The sequence below is a fragment of the Sycon ciliatum genome, chromosome 3, assembly GCF_964019385.1.
Source record: "Sycon ciliatum chromosome 3, ocSycCili1.1, whole genome shotgun sequence".
NCBI lineage: Eukaryota > Metazoa > Porifera > Calcarea > Leucosolenida > Sycettidae > Sycon > Sycon ciliatum.
In genome coordinates this window covers 14,369,909-14,390,784 of record NC_088645.1, presented here as the reverse complement: position 1 = coordinate 14,390,784, position 20,876 = coordinate 14,369,909, and the positions used below count along the sequence as shown (strand labels likewise).

Sequence of the window (20,876 nt, the reverse complement as noted above, 5' to 3'; positions counted from 1 at the left end):
TGCACAACACTATCATAGTCCGATAACCTGGACAAGCAAGACATAGTGTGGTCATGGGTCAGTGCGTGGCACGCTGTCTTCAATACGTAACGTATTTCCCGGAATATAAGTCACACTTTTTTTGCGCTAAACTTTATGGGTGTGCGACTTACAATCGAGCGTGACTTCCTAGTCATGTTAACGTATTGAAACAACATGGCTCAAACCTGAAGATGGGTGTGTGCCTTATGGTCGGGGAGATACGGTAACTTGCCTGCATCACACTGTACACTCATGCACACAATCTGCAATCTCCTCTACCAGCACACCCTGCTTTGTTCGATTCGTCCGAGTACAGAGTTTTGATTTTTAGCTGCAGGATTTCATGGAGGTAGCACGCAGCGCATTCGGCAGATACACAAGAGACCAAAGTTGCATACTGTAGTCAGACCTCGCATAACCGCACACATCCGTTTTCCACCAAAAATATCCGGATAGGCGAGGGAACCGGATAATCGAACACACATACTGTATGTATGCATGGCATGTGCTGTAAATCGGTAACCAACGATTTTCTACCGGATGGCGAGGGATCCGGATAAACGAGGACCGGATAAGCGAGGTGGTCTGACTGTATTAGTCATGGACCCTTGGTGCCGCTGTATATCAAAGTATTTTAGCAATAGGTATATATGGATGGTTGCCAGCCGTATTACGTTTGTTTGTATTGCCTGTGCCGCGATTTATTGTCTGTACTAATATAGTATCTATGGATCATCCACAGGACTTAGCCAAAGTCGAGGAAGTCTTCGGCAACAACTTATAAAGAAGAAGAAGAAGAAGAAGCTGAAGAGATTATAACAGTACATGTACAAGGTGGAAGGATAGAAAAGACACGGGATGGCAGCAGTACAAGATGGTGCTTTATGACAGCGGTACTCTACAGATGCGATACACCCACATGTGTATGCTTGGCACTGATTGCCATGGAATGTGTGTGTGTGTGTGTGTGTGTGTGTGTGTGTGTGTGTGTGTGTGTGTGTGTGTGTGTGTATGTGTATGTGTGTGTATGTGTGTGTGTGTGTATGTGTGTGTGTGTGTGTGTGTGTGTGTGTGTGTGTGTGTGTGTGTGTGTGTGTGTGTGTGTGTAGTCACGCTTCATAGCAACGCATCAATGTCCATGATAGGAACTACAATTGGATTGCAAATTCAAAAAGTCACGAGATTGTCAAGCCAAATAATATCCAAAACATCATCTATAACAAGTCATGCTCGCAGTAGAGCCGATCGTAGCACATCCACTATAACGACGTACTGCATATTATGGGCAGAGATCACTAAATGATTGCTAGGCTTCGTGCGATTGTAACTAGGCAGGCACTCACCAATTATCCTTCGACATGCTGACGGAAAATCACCCACCAAGGGCTTTACTTTACAAGATAATACCCGCACAACGTACAGCTCCAATCAGCCAACAAGATGACCCCTAGAACTTGAAGTCTCCCTTTCTCAAACTCTTATCTTGGCAGTCTTGAACCTTGTAGGTCTACGAACACGACTATGAGTAAGACTGTCGAGAGGTGTGGAAACAAACTGATCACTATTCGTTTCGAGATACAAAATTCCATACTCATTTTGGTGTGACATGATGCATGCATGATCGATCAGCGCGGCACAACACATGTGACTACTGTCGGATTACGTCATTTTGTGTGTAGCAAGGTTTTTTACGTGCTTTCCGCAGAGTATGAGACTCGCAGAAAGCCCAAAAAAGAAAATCTCACATTGCAATAAACTTTATTTTTTCGATTTTCTGATCCTGTACTTGTAATTGTAGCTTGGTTTGGAAGCAAGAGAGTGAACATACAACCATCTATTCTATTCTCACTCGATTGTTCTTCTCTTCAACCAGTTTGAGAGGTTTGACGGTGGTAGTCTATAGGAAAAGTAAACATCATCTATCGCGATGGCGTCTAAATCCAAACTGAAGGTTAGTTTCATAGCTCAACAAATTTCTGCATTGGATTTCTTGCATGAAGTTTTTAGTTCTAGCCAATTTCTAGTGACTGAGTCGGTTTGCACTCCTTTGGAAATGTTGGCGTATGTATTTTCGAAGGTGCAAGAAATATCTTCTTCTACAGAGTGTATGGCAAGTCCTAAAATCTCTGCAGCTATATGCGGTAGTACTGTACTTTCTCACTGGGAGACTTCTGAAGGAGGCTGTGGATAGGTGATCAATTAGATAGCTCAAAACAAAACCCATGAAAAAACTGCAGCATGCGTATGTACTAACCATGGGTGCTGGTGTGTGTAAAAAATGGCAGAGAGAGAGAGAGAGAGGGGGGGGGGGGGAGGGGGTGTAGCCAGGAAGTAAAATGATCTAATTTGGAGAGCATACGCCACCTTCAAGACTTCTGGATTGGATTTGGGATATCGGAACACTGTTACTTCTGAGATACTGTTTGTTACTGAGACTGATCAATTACTTGACGACTACATTGCGATCAAAATGCCACAACCAAAGGAAGAAGCTAGGGACAGCGAAAACCGTAAGCGAAGCAGCAAACAACATGCAATATGCCTAGCAACATGACTAGTATGCCGTGCTGTTATGTGTCTGTAGTCCACAGCAGCACACCAGAAGTAAATACACCAAGTTGAAAAAAGATCGTGTACCACCATCACTAGTACACGCGTGAAGCGCGCATAAAGCAGCTTGCACAGAAGTGCATGTTCCGAAAAAATGTAAAACTAGCTCCCGCAGCAAGGAGCGTGTTCTTAGTTCGACAAGTCTCCACACAGTGCGTACAAAGATCATGCATTCAGGAGACACCATTGCAGGTATATGCGGCAGGCATACGGTCCAAACTGGACAAAGTCACCGAGAGTTCACATGTGGAGTACACCGATACTACAGTGAGTGCGTTTGATTATGCCCGCAAATCGATTCGCGCTATTCACATCACCCCATGTGGATAGGGTGAATGGATTCCGAATCGATTCCAGTGCTCATGACGTGAAAATCGAACGACTTGAATGCATGCGAATGGATTCATGAATCGATTCAAGTGCATAATCGAACGCACTCAGTACGAGCAATGTGGCATGTACGTGAGTAAGCAGGCGTGCGTATCCGGCATGGATCCTAGTCCTGACAAGTACTCTAATTTCAGAAATTTTAGGGGCTCAATATTTTCAGTACGACAGCAAAAGGCCAGGTTAGGTGAATAGAAATTTCGGTACAGAGAAGCAGTCCCCTGTTGGATTATGTGTGTTAGTGTTTTTTCGGTGTATTGAAATTTAGGTATGAAGCGGATGCACCGAAAGTCCCGAAAATAAAAGTACGCACCGAAAGTACCGAAAATAAAAGTACACCGAAAATTTGTGAAATTTATGCAGCAGTTCAATTGCATACGACAATAGTACGGTACCAAGAGAGAATCCTGAATAGTGGCACCATTGGCCACACTCCGGGGCCAGCAAAAGTAGAAGAATATGAGAATGTGGATGCGACTGAAATTAGATGACTTTTTAAAGGGTTCCACGGCCAACGAGGGTCGTGAGGGACATATTGCATACCTTTCCACCAGCCCTGACCACCCCAGGGGCGTACGCCGCTCGCCTCCAGGAGTGGTTCCCATGCCAACTGATGAACCACCATTACACACAATTGAAGTGCTGTTTTTCGTACCCCACAGAGTTTCTGCATATTCTCCTCAGACTGGGTGAAATTGCCATCCACAAGCTGCTGGACGATGTCATTGCTACGCATTTATGATTTTAAAAGACTGAACTTTTCCCCGTTTTATGGATGTTTTGGTCAGCATGACGATTGCATGCAGTCTTGAAAGCTGCCTAAGTTTCGAATCATCTGGAGCAAACATCACACAGGCCAAGCAGAAGCCACCATTGCATGCCTGTCAAAAGACTATCCAGGGTAACTCCTCCAACAAGGATAGTTGAAAGTGGCGCTGTTTGCCATCCATCTGGACACGCACAGGAAATGAAATCCTTCGCCTGCGGTGGCGCACAACGATTGTCGATGACGGAAATCTTTTCCGTGTCCAGCAAATTTCGGGGGACTGGATTCCACTGTGGACGTCGACTTTCAGAATCCCTTCCAACACCCTCCCATGTCATTGAAGTAAGTTTTGGATGATCCAGCAGCTTCCAACAACGGTCGCTCTACAGCTTCGCCGACGATTTCTTCCTCAGCGCTGCTCGTTGCATGCATACTTCACTTGCACGTCAGGTGCGTCTGCATTCTCATCTATCGCTTGACCTTCGCCACTAGCACTGGCTACACACTTTGCCTGCAGCTCAAAATAGCTCTGAATAGAGCGCTGGCCCTCTGGATGTCGACGCTTCATTTTTCTTTTCCACAAAGCGAAAGCATCGTCAAAACACGACCAACTTTGTCAAAACAAACTCCAAAAGAAAATTTGACTCTGAGATCGAGGAATCCGGCGATGTAACTAGACTAGAGACTTTGTTGAACCCATCATGGATGGGTTCAGGCATGGCCCAGTTCAGTAGATCTACGCTGTGTCCCACTCCCAGCACCACTTTCACACCTGGGCTAGTGGTCAGTCACCGTCGACGCGTCCTCGGACCGGCAGGCGGACTCCAGACATGCACTGCATGCACTTGCACTGTGAGTCTGTGAGCGCTGGGACTGGATCAAAAAATTCTCTGTACCCATATCGAATTTGTTTTACTGGTTCCCGGGCATCCCGGGAACCGCCCTATGTACGCCCCTGCACCCCGTGTTTGGAGTACTGGGGCACAACCTCAGTGTGTATCCGGTATATGCATCAAGCATGCACACTTGTCAATCTCAATCTTTTCTGACAAAGTCGATGTTCCAGCCAGGTTTCATTGTGCTAAATACTCCTCTCGACAGGCCTAGAGCCTCTGGATTATCCTTGAAATACAATAAATACAAAAGTGTGTATCTGTCTATCTGTTTGTCTGTCTGTCTGTCTGTCCATCTGTGTGTCTGTCTGTCTGTGCGTGTGTGTGTGTGTGCTTGTGCTTGTATGCATGTGTGTGCACATGTCTATACTTTCCTGTGCTACGATTGCCCAGGGCAAGAATGACATGACAATGGTAGATCAGAAGAAGATCAATGACTTTGCCAATGCCAATGCTCTTTTCCAAGATGTAAAAGAGGAGATCAAGACGAAAGAGGTAACTTTCGAGAGATTTCATGCTCAGAATTCTGTTTTACTGTTCGATTTTTTCCCGAAAGGAAACATAGCTTGTTTTCAACATGATAAAAGACACATCTGAGTATCCGAGTTCAACTTAGCTTGTTTTCCTCCACCTACAGTTGCGCTCTGTGAAATCCGGCCCAGCGGTGCATATGCGGCACCCTCAACTTGCACGGCCCCTGACGTCCTGGATGCCGTTCGAGTGCGGCTGTACGTACACATGTACAAACACAGTGATGCGATCCGAACTGGTCCAGGATGCCAGTTTTGCGCTTCGGGTCGTATTTCACCGAGCACCACTGTAGTTTATCCCCATTCCACTCAAGATCGTCACCAGCAGTAAAGTCAACATAGTTGCTGGCATACTCCCCGTGCTCTTTTCCGCTCCCCAACCCCTAGAAGGCTAGATGACGCCTTCTGGTGATAAGAGGCGGGTGGCCCTTTCATTTTCCTTTACCAGAACACATGTCAATAAAGTTTGCACGTCCGCGTATACAATTGTCACAATCGGCTATACAATTGTCTTGAGAAATACAACCAGCTTTGATAGGCTGCAACCACAGTACGTACAAAATCGTACAAAATCAATCAGGGTTGTATGATGAACCTTATCGAAGGCTTTCCTGAAGTCAAGAAATGCACAATGATATCTGTTGTTCTTGTCCGAGACACGAGCCATCTGGTGAGTCAGCAGGATAAGTTGGTCAGTTGCTGATCGCTGTGGAACATATGCAAATCGGGATGGTGATGTTAATGTGTTGCGATGCAGGAAACTGCTGAGACTCAGTGCTATCCGGTATTCGAAAAGACGACTGATGGGATGCAGCAGTGAAATAGGACGATAATTTGTTGGTGAAGAGGCACTTCCTTTGCCTTTATATAATGGGGTAACAGAGGCCGATTTCCAGGAATTGGGGAAGCACGAAGTAGAAGATATGCTCAAGTTAAACAGGAATGAGCGGGATTCACACAGTAAATCTGCCATTGAGCGTAGTATCGGTATCATGTGATTTGCCGAGGTGGATTTTCGGGGGGATAGGTGTGCTAGGTCGTAATGGATTTGACCAGGACTAAATTTAGAAATGTTGTACAAAGTGGTGCAAGCACTTAATGACGGCGCTTGAGAGGGGTGTCCATTCACTGCTGGTAGCATTGAACACTGGGCGGCAAAATGTTGAGCAAGAAGATCGCATTTTTCATGCTCCGTGGTGGCGCTGGTGTCACCATCTGTAAGATCAGGGACTGACGACTTGCTGCGAACAATGTTACACAACTGCTTGGCCCTTTTCCACCATACATATCCGCCCTTCCTGCAATCGAACGTAGATATGAACGAACTTGTAGGTTGTCTTGGGGGCCGGTACCAAACAGATAAGAAGACAGGTCGGCTCGGATGCTTGATCTCAACAGTCATCATTTCGCAGCTACCGTACGTAAATTCTGGGTGAAAATCGCAGCTCAAATGGTCCCTAACATTGATTGCCACGCCACCCCCACCAAGCTGTGACCCTGGTAGGGATGTACTGCTTCTGTCCTTTCGGCATAGTTTATAACCTGGTAGGGTTACAACATCATCAGGAATGGTGGGATTTTGCCATGTTTCTGTTAGACACAGAATATCCAGAGACTCTTGTGTCAATAGGTTCAATACTTCGGCTTGTTTACTCGGGAGACTACAACAGTTGATAATACATATTCGGCATGCTATTTGCTTCGGAGATCCCCGGGGTTCCTATGCCGAGTTGGTCTGCAGTAACCTCTGAATTTCTGCATCTGAAGCTGTTTTACCTTCGACAAGTATGCTGTCAAGTGGAAGGGAGCATTTGACACCATTGGCGCGGAGTTTCTTGAATATTGGTAGGGTACGGCGTCGAGTTTCCTGTTGCTTTCTTGTCAGATCATGATTAACGTATACGTTATGTGCACCATGCTTCAGGCCAAAATGATTTTTCATGAGGCGTGCCTTCGTATCTGCATTGGTTTTTACGTGAATTAACCTTGGTTTGTCCCCAGATGACTTGCCAATTTGCTTTACCTCGATTGTGGCAGGGTTGATTTCAGGTACCAAAGTACGGATGAGTTGTGGGAGATTTTCGTTGTCCTCCTCTGGGAGACCCGAGATGATGGTGTTGTCTCCGATTTCAATCTGCCTGCGGTTCTCTTGAGCAATCTCTCGTACTGTATTGCATAGCTGGGGTACGGGTAAGGGAGGCTGGTCCTGGGCAGGTGGTGTGACAGGGCATGTAACGGTCTCACTGGGGGTCCGGTTTGGGGGTTTCCAGGACCTGAACTCGTCTATGCAGGTCTTCATGTCTTCGCTTGCAGCTGCTGAGCCACTGGTAGTCTGCTTCAAGCTCTCCATGTTGGTGGATAATTTGAACATAGCTTGGTCTACATCTTTAACTACGTTGTCAACGCGATTTGCAAGTGAACGTATTGTGGCATTTTGCTGATCATTGCTGTTGGTGGCAGCTTGTCTTGTTATCTCTGTCTCATCATACTTGGCAGAGAGGAATGCCTCGTTTTTCTCTAACCCCGTACCATGTCATGGTGTGATTTCTCTACCATATCAATCCGTGTTTCGAGGGTTGCAAGACGTGCTTCCACTGAGAATTTCAAATATGATATTGGAGAACAATTATTTTCAATAGCTTTGAGAATTGTAGTCATTTTGCCATCCAATAAAGCGCTCATACATGTACGAAATTGCTCAACAAGGTGGTCTGCACTTACAATTCCCTCGCTAGGTGTCGCTAGGTGGGAGGGGAAAGTGCAACCAGAGACGGGTGACAAGGCGTTATGTTATAGCAACATACTACTCAACTTTTGTGGCTCTAAAAATACAATCATGTGCCATAACTTTCAACACTAGTCTTCTAGAAGTGTATAACGTCAAGCCAGAGTTGACCTTTCTGTAGAAGCAATGGTAGCAGTGTAAGAACAGAATATCAGTGTTTGTGGGACTGTGCTGTTCTGGCTCAGTGGTCAATTCAAGATCGAACATGTCGCTCATCTGGCCCTGCTTCGCCTTCTGGTACGCTGCCCAAAGCTCCATGGGCTTCTTTTCAAGATCGTCAGTGGGCGCGGCGTCTCGGAAACTAACGACAGTAGGCAACATGAGTATCTGTAAATTTTACTGAAAGCAAAGCCCTGGCAGATGAATCTCAAATACTACAAATTCACTGACAAGGAAGCCGTCTACTACCGACACAGTGCAAACCTCAACAAGAGAGACATCTACCCGTATGAAGAACCGAGAGAAAGGCAAGGAAAGGGCGAAACGTTGCTTTCTACAGGGGCACCTGGTTTGCTGAAAAGAAACACAGCACGTTTTGCGTTTCGCACGCGTTTCGTTGACGACATACTGTATATCATGTAGTTTTAGGTGTATTTAAATTTCGGTACCAGGGACCTGCCAGGTTTCAGGTGTAATGTAGATTTAGGTGACCAGCCTACCCTTCACATACAGTGCATACTCGAGTGCCTTTTAGGTGTAATCTAAATTGAGGTGCCTGAATTCTCTACCGAAATTGCCGAAATTAAAATCACACCGAAAATAACGTGTTATACGGTAGGCGAAAAAGTTGCGTTGACGCAGTTTTGTCCTAGTGTGGCTGCAGCCTTAGGAAGTTTCGCTTGTGCCAGGCCGCGCGCAGTTCAGCGCATGAAACGTAGTTCACACATGCATTAACGCGTTTGTTAGCACACTGCATGCTCCCTGTTGCCAGCGCGGGTCTCGAACTCGGGACCTTGTGACTCGCAGGCAAGCCCACAACCACTCAGCCAAAGCGCTGGTCTTTTCATGTACCTGGTATTTTCTTTCATATAATTATCTGGTCGTAACAATGATAGCCTTGTCAGCAAGTACCTGTACCTTACACTGGCTCTACTTATAGTCATAGTCTCTTTTTCATGAGGCTGAGCTCTACAGAGTTTGTGGTGTGAAATATTCGTACAGGAGTAGCTGACTAGGTAACTTATTGTGGTTCCGCACAACCCTGCCCACTGCATGAAGTATTTCCGTACTAAACCTTCCACACTCTGTTTCATAATGCATCATACATGCTCCCACTCGCAAAGTCACTTTCTGTGCATATGTTCATGCTTGCCCCGGGCTCGAAATATTTGTTTTATGAATAGTAGCTGCTGTTCAATGCCATGTCGTTGTGGCCTCATGACCTCTCCGTATTTATTGTTTTTGTGTGTGTGTGTGTGTGTGTGTGTGTGTGTGTGTGTGTGTGTGTGTGTGTGTGTGTGTTTGTGTGTGTGTGCATGGGTGTGTATGTGCGTGCACGCATGCGTGCGTGTGTGTTTGGCGCGTATCTCATTGTGTCCGGTGCAGAAAGAAATGCAGGATCTTAGTGACGCTAGTGATGATGTTCTGATGCTGGATGAAGGTGTCAATGTACCATATCCTACTCTGTGCTTGTGTGTGTGTGTGTGTGTGTGTGTGTGTGTGTGTGTGTGTGTGTGTGTGTGTATGTGTGTATGTGTGTGTGTGTGTGTTTGTGTGTTTGTGTGTATGTGTGTATGTGTGTTTTTGTTTGTTGCTGGTATCTATTGTAAAACAAATGGTTTTGGTCAGATCTTTGGCGATTCTAAACTGGTTCAACTTTGCTGTGACAATTTTTACCGACTCGAGTCTCCAGTCTGGCCAGTAAATACGCAGTGGATGTTGAGCTGAGGGACACAATTTCTCTCAGTGTTTTTGGCTACAGTCACACACACACCTGTGTTGTGTGATCACTGCATTTTAAGGACAGTGCTGTGTTTTCTCTTGTACACCTGTACTACTCGTGCAAACTTGTACCAGGTCATTGTTGATAGGAGCAAGCTAAAAAGCATTGATGTGCAAAGAGGGCAGTGGTTGGGCGTATGAGGCCAGGCCTATCCAGCAGTTTTACCCAGCCAATCACTCACCATGTACGGAATGCACTTATCTACGTTCTCATTACGCCGTATTTGAATTAGGGGGAGTTCACTTGTATGATCACTGTGGCGTGTGGTACGTTCTGTTCCTTGACTCCGTGGCAACACGTACAAACTGGGCGAGGCGTTTATCTGCGTCGACCAGGACTCTGCGCAGGAGATGATGGAGTCGGCCAAGGCCAACGCCGAGAAGCGCCTGGCTGATCTGCGCGCACAGCAAGTCGAACTGCAGGCCACAATGGCAGAACTCAAGAAGGACCTGTATGGCAAGTTTGGCGACAACATCAACTTGGAATCGGATGATTAGCCGCCCCCGCTGCTATTCAGTGTGACGTCTTCTACCCGTTTAGTGGTGGTTATCCCAAGTTGTTCCGCTCTATCGCAGGGCACATTTCTGAACGACAATTGACTGCTTGGCATGCGGTGTGTATGCCTGACTTGATTCCATGCCGCACGTGAATTAGATTCTCAAGCTAGAGCTGCCTTGGTGTGGCTGAGCTGCCGCCGCTATCCGGGGCAAGATTATTCCTTTGAGCCCGTTCTCGAGCACTCTCTTTCCCGCTGGCGTTGAAGTGTGCGCCCAGCCCCTTGGCCATGCTTGAGCAAATCTGTCACCTCTACGAGTTGGCTACCAAAGGCACTGACTGACTTGCCCCCAGGAGATGGGGTGCATATGGCAATACTATTGCTTTTCAGACAATTTTATTTTTAGGATTTCTCTGGGACAATCCATTATCCGCCATGCCAGTTTCTGTCTGGAGCATGCGGATATTGTTATTTGGTGGTACATCATTCCATGACTTCTTCCCAGTGCTTCTTTACGAACGTTCCAATGATTAGATCCGTGTATGTGTGTGACTGTGACGCATCATGTGTGTGTGTGTGTGTGTGTGTGTGGTATGTGCGCGGCGCGCGCACGCTTATTCGCGTCGGTGTTTGCAAGCTACGGTGCTGGCCGGTGAAATCCCAATACATCGTGTTCTGCGCAGTTTGCGTATGATGCTCTTGATTGCTATCGATACGGGCACAGCTATTCAAGCTCCTGACACAAAGGACCGTTCTGCTCGTTGTCAGGAACTACATGTAGAGCAGTCGGGTTAACTTTTCACTGGCCAGTGCTCTACTTGGAGTTTTGGGCACAATTCGGCATGGTGTGTACTGGTATGCGTGTTCATTCGTGTGCCTGTGTGTGCCTTGGATCTCCGTACAAGCTCGACAGGCATTGATGGCTCGTCGCCCAGCACATGTACTGTTGTCGGATAGTTTTTATTACTGTATGGTTTTTAGCCGCCTTCCAATCTCGGTGTGCAAATTTGTAAGATATCGCCGTCTTTATCTCGCCAACAGGCGAGCTATGCTGTCGTGCATATATCTTTGCACTTTATGGATGGCATTATCGACTTGTGAAATGTTATGTAAAAATACGCCACAAGTACATTTATAATACTGTAAAACTGGAAAGTTGAATGTTTTTGTAATTTTGGCATGATAGCGTTCAGAAAGTTTGACGGTGGCTACTTGGCCACCCATCTGTATGCGCATCTTTACCCAGACATCTCAAAGTAGCCGGGTTCGTGATAACGTTTCTTCAAGTAACGAAAAAATTGGTCGCTATAACGTTAGACTTCGTGACTCGTTAGACTTTCCGGTTTTACAGAACTGTAGATCTACATGAGATCGCCCGGGCCGTAGGTCTACGAGTCCCTGGACTGGTATCTGCCCATGGAATTCGAAAAACCGGGTTTCGATTTCATTTTTTATTCTTGTTTTCATGACTCCCTGGTATTTGGTAACACCAGTATGTGCCATCAAGTACGATTACATGTACGGCGGGGGGGGGGGGGGGGCGAAGAAAGAGTAGAAATTCCGAGGCTGAAAATCTCAGTGAAGAAGTCGGGGGGGGGGGGGGGGGGGTGCTTTCACTACTCCTTGCCCTTGCCGCCTTGGCCTATGAATATATGTATGAGTATGACTCCATGACATGAGTATGATCGATAGCCTACAAGCGCCTGGTGAGAAATTAGAGAATGTTGGTTGAAGAAGGGAAGAACAAAAATAAATAGCAGACATACTAAAATACTGTGGCAGTGGTGTATGATTTTGTAGTCAAATCAGCCCCAGCCAGGCTATTCTCGGCGTTGCAAACAAAGAGTCGTCTCCCTGTGTACCGTGGCACCGTTGTGCATGCAGAGGAACTAATACTTAGCGGTTGAACAGGAAGAACGACGTGGCAGATTTCTCTCCTCTTAGGCCTTGGAACGACAGCTGATGTCTTGTAGTACTAGTCACTAGTCAGAGCCGCGATGCTGATAATAGCCATGAATGATGGTGGTGTGGGTGATCTGGACATCATGCGCCACTGAGGAGACAACTGCCGGGCAGTAGCTCACTTCAGCGTCCGAGGCATGGAAATAACGATTATGTTGCAGACACGAGCCTCGCTGGAGACTGGAATGGCCCTGGATTACTTACTTCAGTACAAGGGTTTAGCAACATAGCTTGTCCATTAGTACATGATCCATGTACATGTAGAATGTGTCATGGATTAGTTGCGCCGAGACCAACCAGTACAGAACTGGCTAGCTGTATACAGGAGATTCGTGTCGTAGCATGATACCAATACAACTTGGTTCAGTGTCATGGAAGTGTCTTGAACAGGAATTAATATTTGAACTACTGGATCGGCTGGCTGACGGACAGTTCAAGAGCATACGCTACATTCGAGTCATATGCCGTAAGTGACTTTTGTGTCAAGTGCGACTGGGCAGCGAATGGGAGTTTACAAAACTTTACGCAAACATCAGAATGTGAAGTTTTCGGAGCAAGTTCCGATGCATGAACCAGGCCCGCTGGAACCGGTCCGGTTGGTCAGGCTAACACCGGACCAACGTTGTAGCTACCAACGCATGTTTACTGCTGAGGAGGGTATATGTCCCTGCCACAGGGGCGGATGCAGGAGGGGTTCCAGGGGTAACCCCCTAAATTTCGTAAATGTACCACTGACAACTATACGCGTGTCCAGGTTTATGTATCAGCTATTCAGTTTTGACTACACTGGAACCCCCCTGTAGAGATCGCTGGATCCGCCGCTGTACCATATTATACACGAAGTACTTGTATGAAAGACTAGGGTCAGACCGGACCAATTGAAAACTGCTTCTGGTGGTCCTGTGAACGATGCATGAACGACCACAAACCCCTCCTCTCCACCCTTGTTGATGACAACTCGTCCTGCTTGGTACACACTACTGCATGTGCAGGCTGCACTCACCTCCTGCCTTTGCGGAGGACCCTTCCGAGCGATACGTACGCAGCCCATTCACTGTGATGAATTGATGGTAGTGGAGTCATCTGTTCTCTTTCTGGTTCGCCGCTGGTGTAGGCCAGAGAACTGATCAGCTACACCGTACAACATGGATCATGCTAGTGTGCTAGGGACAAGGCCAGTCAAGCAGGCATTGAGCAGCAGCCTGGTGGCCGAGTGGAGCCACAGTCTGATACACTGGATGGACGGCGGCACATCATCTCTGGCCTGACATGGTGAGTTTCAACTGGTGTTTTACAAGACCATGTGATGCATTCTACAGGTCTACCCTTGTTAGTGGACAACCGGGGGGGGGGGGGGGGGGGGGGGGGGGGGCAATTTTTTATAACCAGTATTATCTACTATCTGGACTTGCATGTATGCGTTTCAGGCGTCGGGTTTTTTTGGATCGTTGTCTACTTTTGTAACTAATGTAGTAATGAGGTTTGTCTTGTAAGTTGTAACCGATGTCATACTACCGAGGGTGGACCTGTACCAGTACTTGAAGTGTCCACATTTTAGCTGGAGCAAGTAATATCCGACCTATTGAACAGAGCTGCATCCAGCACACAGTCTAGGGGCAGATCCGGAAATCTCTACACAGGGTTCCCAGTTTATCCAACACTGAAATGAATTGCTGATACATGTACAAGACGTACATGCACATGGATTCCAGTAGAGAGCGGAGTCCTCAGTCCTGTTCCATAGAGTGCTCAATGCAGGAGCAGGGTCGCAGTAACACACGAGTCACAGAGTACCACACGAGTCACAGAGTAACACACGAGTCACAGAGTACCACACGAGTCACAGAGTAACACACGAGTCACAGAGTACCACACGAGTCACAGAGTAACACACGAGTCACAGAGTACCACACGAGTCACAGAGTAACACACGAGTCACAGAGTACCACACGAGTCACAGAGTACCACGCGTCTGGTTTCCTGTGACTAATAGGTTCATGCCAGATGGCAATCACAGTTGTCTGAAGATGGCCATCTGGCATGAAACTATTGGTTACAGCAAGCCAGACGCGTGGTACTCTGTGACTCGTGTGCATTCCAGTAGTGCATTTGTGAAATTTAGGGGGTTCCGCGGACCTGACCCCCCCCCCCCCCCATCTGAATCCGCCCCTGAAGTCCAGTGTTCACAGTACTAGTGCCTTGCAGCTCGGTAGATGAGAACGGACTTAACGTGCCTCACCAGTTGTTTACACATTTGTTTGATCTCTTTGAAGGGTTCTGAAAATCTCTCGCACTGTATGCATAGTTCATGTATACAAGGTTAAAAACAGCTAGCTGCTTGGACATGGAGCAATCCTAGTGTACTATAAAGCGATAAACTTTCACGGCATGCAAATTTTGCGTTTCCATGAATTGGGCTGTGTTGTAACTGCCTTTTCTCCACCTGCTCCCAGTCCCGTGCCATCTCCACACTTCTACAATGGGCCGACGATAACTACATTTGAAAAGACTGTTTATTTCAAGACGACTATGGAAACACAACTAGACAAGACGAACTCAAGACGAAGACTGCTTTTTACACCGCAGCAACACGCGCATGCACCAACATGACGTACACACGACGTACACAAAATAACGTACTTTATCACTCTCTTATTATTGACCGCCACAGAAACTTGTGATCTCTAAGCGGTCAAATATCAGCATAATATATTATATTGACCGCTTATATTGACCGCTTATTATTGACCACTTAGCCCGAGGACTTAGAACTTTTTCCTCAACTTAGTATTCCTTTCTTCCTATAAACACAGCTAAAACAGGTTAGGTATGCCATGTCGTGATAAATCTATTATTGCCCTCATAATCGGTCAATATATGAAATATAGACCTTGTAAAAGACCTCGGGGGACCTCGGTCTTTTACTCGTTCTATATTTCCTATATTGACCTCTTTAATCGTGCAATAATAGATACATATACGATATGGTAAGTCTATCGATATACGGTACATAAGGTATGATACGGTAGAAAGTCCGTCTACTACACTGCTCCCCCTCAAATAATTTTCCGTCCTCGGAAAACAAACAAGAACAGAACACAAAAATTAATATAAACTTAAACTAGGCTCAAGCAGCAAAATTATTATAATGAAACAAAAGCTATGTAGCAATCTATGCAGCATATCAAAAAAGCTGAAGACCAAGACTGACTCACTACTACATGTAGACACGAACAGGCGTGCACCAATTGCATAAATGTATAGCACACACACACGCACAAGCACACGCACACGCACACACACACACACACACACACACACACACACACACACACACACACACACACACACACACACACACACACACACACACACACACACACATACACACCAAATAAGTCCGTCTACTACAGGCTGGTTCACGATGAGAAACTTTGCGATTGTATCTCTTCATTTGGACCTTTATACTGTCTGCGATCATGTACAGAGCAGTTTGTGGCGATCTATATTCGGCGATCATTCGCGAATGTGGGATGGTCGCGGAAATAGCGAAATTTAATCTCTAGCGAAAGTTTCTCACTTTACAGTACACACCGTTTTAAAATAGAAATTCTTCGTGGTGTCTGAATACTGAACTGCACACGTGCCTTGTTTGAATTAGGTCAGCCAGCGGGGGTATTCGGAATAAGTGGGACTTGGGAAAGTGTGGTCATGCCGTACGGGTTGACCTTGTCGGAGATTGTGCTATCACATCACAGTAACTGTATGGGCTTGCAGTTTCAAAATGTTCCTGCATGGAGTTACCTTGGACCCCTCTAGTAGACTACTACACACTTGGGGGAGCTAAGATGATTTGAAAATAGCTTCCGATGCCCGTGGTAGGCTAGCATGAGCACCGCTGTGGCAATTGGAATCTGGACCACTGCACACATTCAGAACCATGGATCTCTCTTGACCACCTCATGCGTGGCCGCTAGAGAGGTAGATAGATAGAGATAGATAGAGAGATAGAGACAGAGAGAGAGAGAGAGAGAGAGAGAGAGAGAGAGAGAGAGAGAGCTAGAGAGACAGAGAGAGAGATAGATAGAGAGAGAGAGAGAAAGAAAGAAAGTGAGAGGGACAGAGAGAGAGAGAGAGAGAGAGAGAGAGAGAGAGAGAGAGAGAGAGCACACGGTGTCGAGGCCTAGTAGCCGTTGCTGTTGCACGCTAGATTCCGTCATTTGAAGCCTCTTATTGCCGCAAACTTGCAAACTCTAGCTATGGTCCCTAACCACAAGAGTGTTTGTGTGTCCTGTGCGCTGACGTGTTTGTGTTTGAATGAGTGGTGCGTGCACGTGTGGATTTGCTGGCCTGTTTTTTTTTAGAGGTGTTACGCGGACCTTTCTACGCCACCCACCATCTCTGGCCGGAGTCACTAAAAGCCAAGTTTGTCAGCTGTAGCACAAGCGGACGTAAGAGTTGGATTGATGTCATTGAAGACAGTCATGATCCCGCAGACCATGTTGACGGATGGGTTCGTACGCTGCATGCTGCTTTATAGTGCGAAGGTAAGTGTCAGCTTTCAGCCACACGTGTCGAATAATGTGTGAGATTGTTAAGCCCAATGCAGCCTAGTTTGGATCCCGACTCTGAGAATTTGAACGTTCGTCAAATTTCATCTCCCAACGCTAGTAGTACGGGTTTGCCCAAACTTTCCAGCATGCCTGCCGTGCTGTCACCCAGCAAGCCTCAGACTATGATGCTGGCACTGTGTATTGTCAACAGTGCCTTGTTATTGCCACTGTGTTCATCATTACTGGTCCGGTACATTGGAAGTCGGTCTCCATGCAAGGTATGGGTTCAAGCGGCTGGCCATAGCATCATCTCGTGCAGCAATGTGAATAGGTTGCATGTCACTGTCTGCTCTGGTCTAGTTGAGTTTGCGTCTTTCGGAAAGAGATTAGTATCGTCCAATATCTTTGATATGTCAACCGTTACATGTCTTGGAATATATTTTCATATCCCTCTTTCTATATGAAAGGGAAAGGGGTCCAATTGGACTCTGTTATGACGGTAACATTTTGATGATGTGGTAATCAGAGACAGCTCTTCTTGGTATATTCCTATCACGCCACTTTATTTAAATACTCCCCGCTCCCCGCATAGCTATGTTTCTCGCATGATAGTGGCGTCGCGCTGCAATGAACCGGACTGTGTTGTCATGGTATGTTTCCACGGCGGTGAGCTCAAGTCACTGTGACCACTGTGATATCCGATTTGTCATGCTATTCTCATGATTGTGATGCCGTGATCCTGTCTAGTACATGTGTTCAGGGGTGGCTGCGTAGAGCGGCATGACACATCGGTAGTCGGCACCGCGCTTTGCCTAGGCAACGGAAGTTGGGAATGTTGACACTGCACCAAGAAATTCTATATATCCAATCCACCGAAAAGGGTGGAAGGTGGGGTCACAGCAGCGAAAAAAATTAGCTGCAAGATGAGCTGGCTAGTGGCCTCAAGTGACCACTGACTGACCAATCCACCCCCTGGTGACAGGGCGTGGTGGGTCTGCAAGGCCGACCTGGGGCATGGGAGTGACCTGGGGCATGGGAGCGACCTTGGGCATGGGACGCAGGGGTGGAGGTGTAGAGGGCATCACCTGCAATTCCAGCTGAAAAGGCCTGCGGCAAAACCAAAAAATTAACCCTACAGCATTTTCTCCAGGCACTCATGCCCACCATGTGTTTTTCATTGACCCAGTTTAGTCCATCCGTTGAGAATGCAAACACCTTACTGCATACTCAACACAAACCTACTCGTATACAGAGTTCAGCATATCCTCAGGCGCCCTTCACAACTCACCAATGCTAGTGAGCAGAGGTGCACAGCTTTTTTTTCTTCCCCTATCCAGGACTCGTACCCCACGTCACAACTTCTCAAGCATATGTCTTTTCCGTTAGACCAAACTGTTCCCATCTGTTAGTTAGGGAACCGAGGTAGTATTTGAATGTTTCCCATAAACAAGCCAACACTGTGATCATGGGAATCGACTAAATCAATGGGCTAGTAATCAAACAGCATCAGGAAGCACTTGGTAAAAGAGTTTTGCACAGACAACTCGAGCATGCTTTAAAAAGGATTAAAAGATGTGGACAGATCTAGAAGGAAGAGAGGAGTCTGGAGAGAGAGAGAGAGAGAGAGAGAGAGAGAGAGAGAGAGAGAGAGAGAGAGAGAGAGAGAGAGAGAAGGGGGGGGGGGAGAGAATTGGAGAGATAGATTTGGGAGAGAGAGAGAGAGAGAGAGAGAAGGGGGGGGGGGGAGAGAATTGGAGAGATAGATTTGGAGAGAGAGAGAGAGAGAGAGAGAGAGAGAGAGAGAGAGAGAGAGAGAGAGAGAGAGAGAGAGAGAGAGAGAGAGAGAGAGACAGAGAGAGAAGAGAGGGAGGGGAGAGATTTGGAGAGAGAGAATTGGGGGGGGAGAGAGAGAGAGAGAGAGAGAGAGAGAGAGAGAGAGAGAGAGAGAGAGAGAGAGAGAGAGAGAGAGAGATGCAGAGGCAGAGACACAGAGAGAGAAAGATGCAGAGGCAGAGACAGAGAGAAGGAGAGAGAGAGAGACAGAGACAGAGAGAGAAAGACAGAGACAGAAACAGAGCTAGAGAGCTAGAGAGACAGAGAGATAGAGAGAGAAGGATGGGGGTTAGTGAGAGAATAGAGAAGCCTGTAGCATACTCAGATCACAGTACCACATTCAGGCCAGGGCATCAGGCCTGGTATGCATCGTTTGTAAGGAAGTGTTCGGCACCAACACATATTTTAGTCATGCATACAGTGTGGAAGGTGAGTGCCAATAACGTAGCAGGCAGCAGGAACCAGATCAACAGGGCAAGGGGAACCCCCCAACGACCTACCACAATAGTGCTACTTGAAAATTAGCAGAGGAAGTTGGCATACAATAACGTCAGGATAATCATTCCGGTGATAACAGGTCACCACATGCTAGCTGTACTTTGACAAGTTGCCATGGTCGCACTAACTTCGTGGAATATACCATGATCCGAGATTCACATAAACAAGTCCATGTAATGTCTCCTGGTCTTGCGGTGACGGGTGACCGTGTCGTAATGCAGCGTCGCTCAGCGTGTGCACCGTGCTCTGCTCACTGGCATTGGCGAGTTGTGAAGGGCGCCTGGGGATACGCTGAACTCTGTATACGAGTAGGTTTGAACTCTCTCTGTCCTCCTATTGTTTGAACCAGCTCTACCTCTCGGTATTGAGCACTCTCTTGGACAGCCTGGAACCTCTCTGTTATACGAGTAGGTTTGCGTAGAATGGAGCATGACGAGTGGTGGGAGCTGGTCCGTGCGTAGTGGATGCATTTTCTCTCTCCGGCATTCCCGGCAAGTCCAGCCACACTATTGACAAACGTGCACCGTTGTCAGCCTTGACTGGCGACCATCTGTGACCAGCTACTGTGTATCTTCTCCTCAGGGCATCTTGACCGCTGTTACTTTGGATAGCCCTGAAGATGACAAGCAGAGAATGAGACGAGAAACAATCAAAGAAATTTGTTCGTCACTGACCCCAAAGGAACTCCAAAAGCTGCTGCCACCTGAAATACTCCCGATGCAGCACCTAACAATGAGGATGCATCAATAGGACTAACCCCTTTTACCTGCTCATTGTGTGCAGACTCTAACTCCGCAGGGACGGCGGCTCGGAACTGGTCTAGTTGGTTAGACCACGGCCAGACCAACGTTTCGACCACCAATTCCTGTTTGCTGCTCAAGAGGTCATGGTTGTGTATCATTCACAAAGTATGAACGGTTACGGTATGGTCAGACTAATCAAAAACTGCTTCCACCAGTGCTGCTCTGCCGCTTATACAATGGGCCAAGAGCTCTCTTACAAGCATTGATCCATTCAACAGCCTACCACCTTCCTCCAATCATCCCGGTCTCCCAACCCAGTGTTTGAAGAAGACTATAGCAGCAAAGAGACCACTGGGCAGGTGAATAGTGGTGTTAGAGTGCTTGCAGGGAATGGCCAGCACTGACCCAGCCTATCAGCTCCATGTCCATAGAGTTTGAACATCATGATCGTCTGGTCTCGAAGTCAAGCACTATTGAAGTCCTCGAGTAGGCAGGATTCTGCACTGCATTCTGCGCGTGATCGGATTTCTTGTATCCGTCCACTTTCTACCGGACGTATTTCTCTTTTCATTCTAAAGATAAATCTTCTCCGGACACTCAAAATCTAGTTGTAAATGTTCTTGTACTGCTAGGTGCCAGGGTGTAGTAGCAGCCCTCACCACTTTTCATGCTCAAAATATTGGTGCATATGGCACCATGGTACCAGTGCACACTCTCCACCTCAAAGATAAGACTACTGAAACTACATGCATGTATTGTAGACCAATGTGCTTGTGCGGGGAGATGACAATTAGTTGCGGAAATAATGCCAGGACATACTCCATGACCATGATGACGGATAGAGCAAACATGCTCAA

The 20,876-nt window shown here is 46.9% G+C and overlaps 2 protein-coding genes across 2 annotated transcripts in view; one reads left to right on the top strand and one right to left on the bottom strand.

Annotated features, from left to right (window-relative positions):
- LOC135811524 (syntaxin-8-like) overlaps positions 1 to 1,613 on the bottom strand; it is a 7,486-nt gene extending 5,873 nt beyond the window's left edge. The window contains exons 1-2 of the mRNA XM_065324763.1: positions 1,365 to 1,613; positions 1 to 27 (exon numbers count right to left, since the gene is read on the bottom strand). The exon at positions 1 to 27 is cut by the window's left edge and continues 73 nt beyond it. Coding sequence (XP_065180835.1) covers positions 1 to 27; positions 1,365 to 1,381 — 44 coding nt within the window. The 5' untranslated portion in view covers positions 1,382 to 1,613. The remainder of the gene's footprint in view (positions 28 to 1,364) is intronic.
- A 184-nt stretch (positions 1,614 to 1,797) lies between these two features.
- LOC135811522 (prefoldin subunit 4-like) lies at positions 1,798 to 10,965 on the top strand. Its single transcript, XM_065324760.1, has 4 exons — positions 1,798 to 1,972; positions 5,071 to 5,172; positions 9,538 to 9,605; positions 10,233 to 10,965. Exons 1-4 carry the CDS (start codon positions 1,949 to 1,951, stop codon positions 10,429 to 10,431), a joined length of 393 nt encoding a protein of 130 aa, XP_065180832.1. The 5' UTR covers positions 1,798 to 1,948; the 3' UTR covers positions 10,432 to 10,965.
- Positions 10,966 to 20,876: the final 9,911 nt, after the last annotated feature.

Coding starts and splice junctions, on each gene's coding strand:
- LOC135811522 (XM_065324760.1), top strand. CDS start 1,949: ATGGCGTCTAAATCCAAACTGAAG. Junction 1,973..5,070: donor CGTCTAAATCCAAACTGAAG/GTTAGTTTCATA, acceptor ACGATTGCCCAG/GGCAAGAATGACATGACAAT. Junction 9,606..10,232: donor GATGAAGGTGTCAATGTACC/ATATCCTACTCT, acceptor CCGTGGCAACAC/GTACAAACTGGGCGAGGCGT.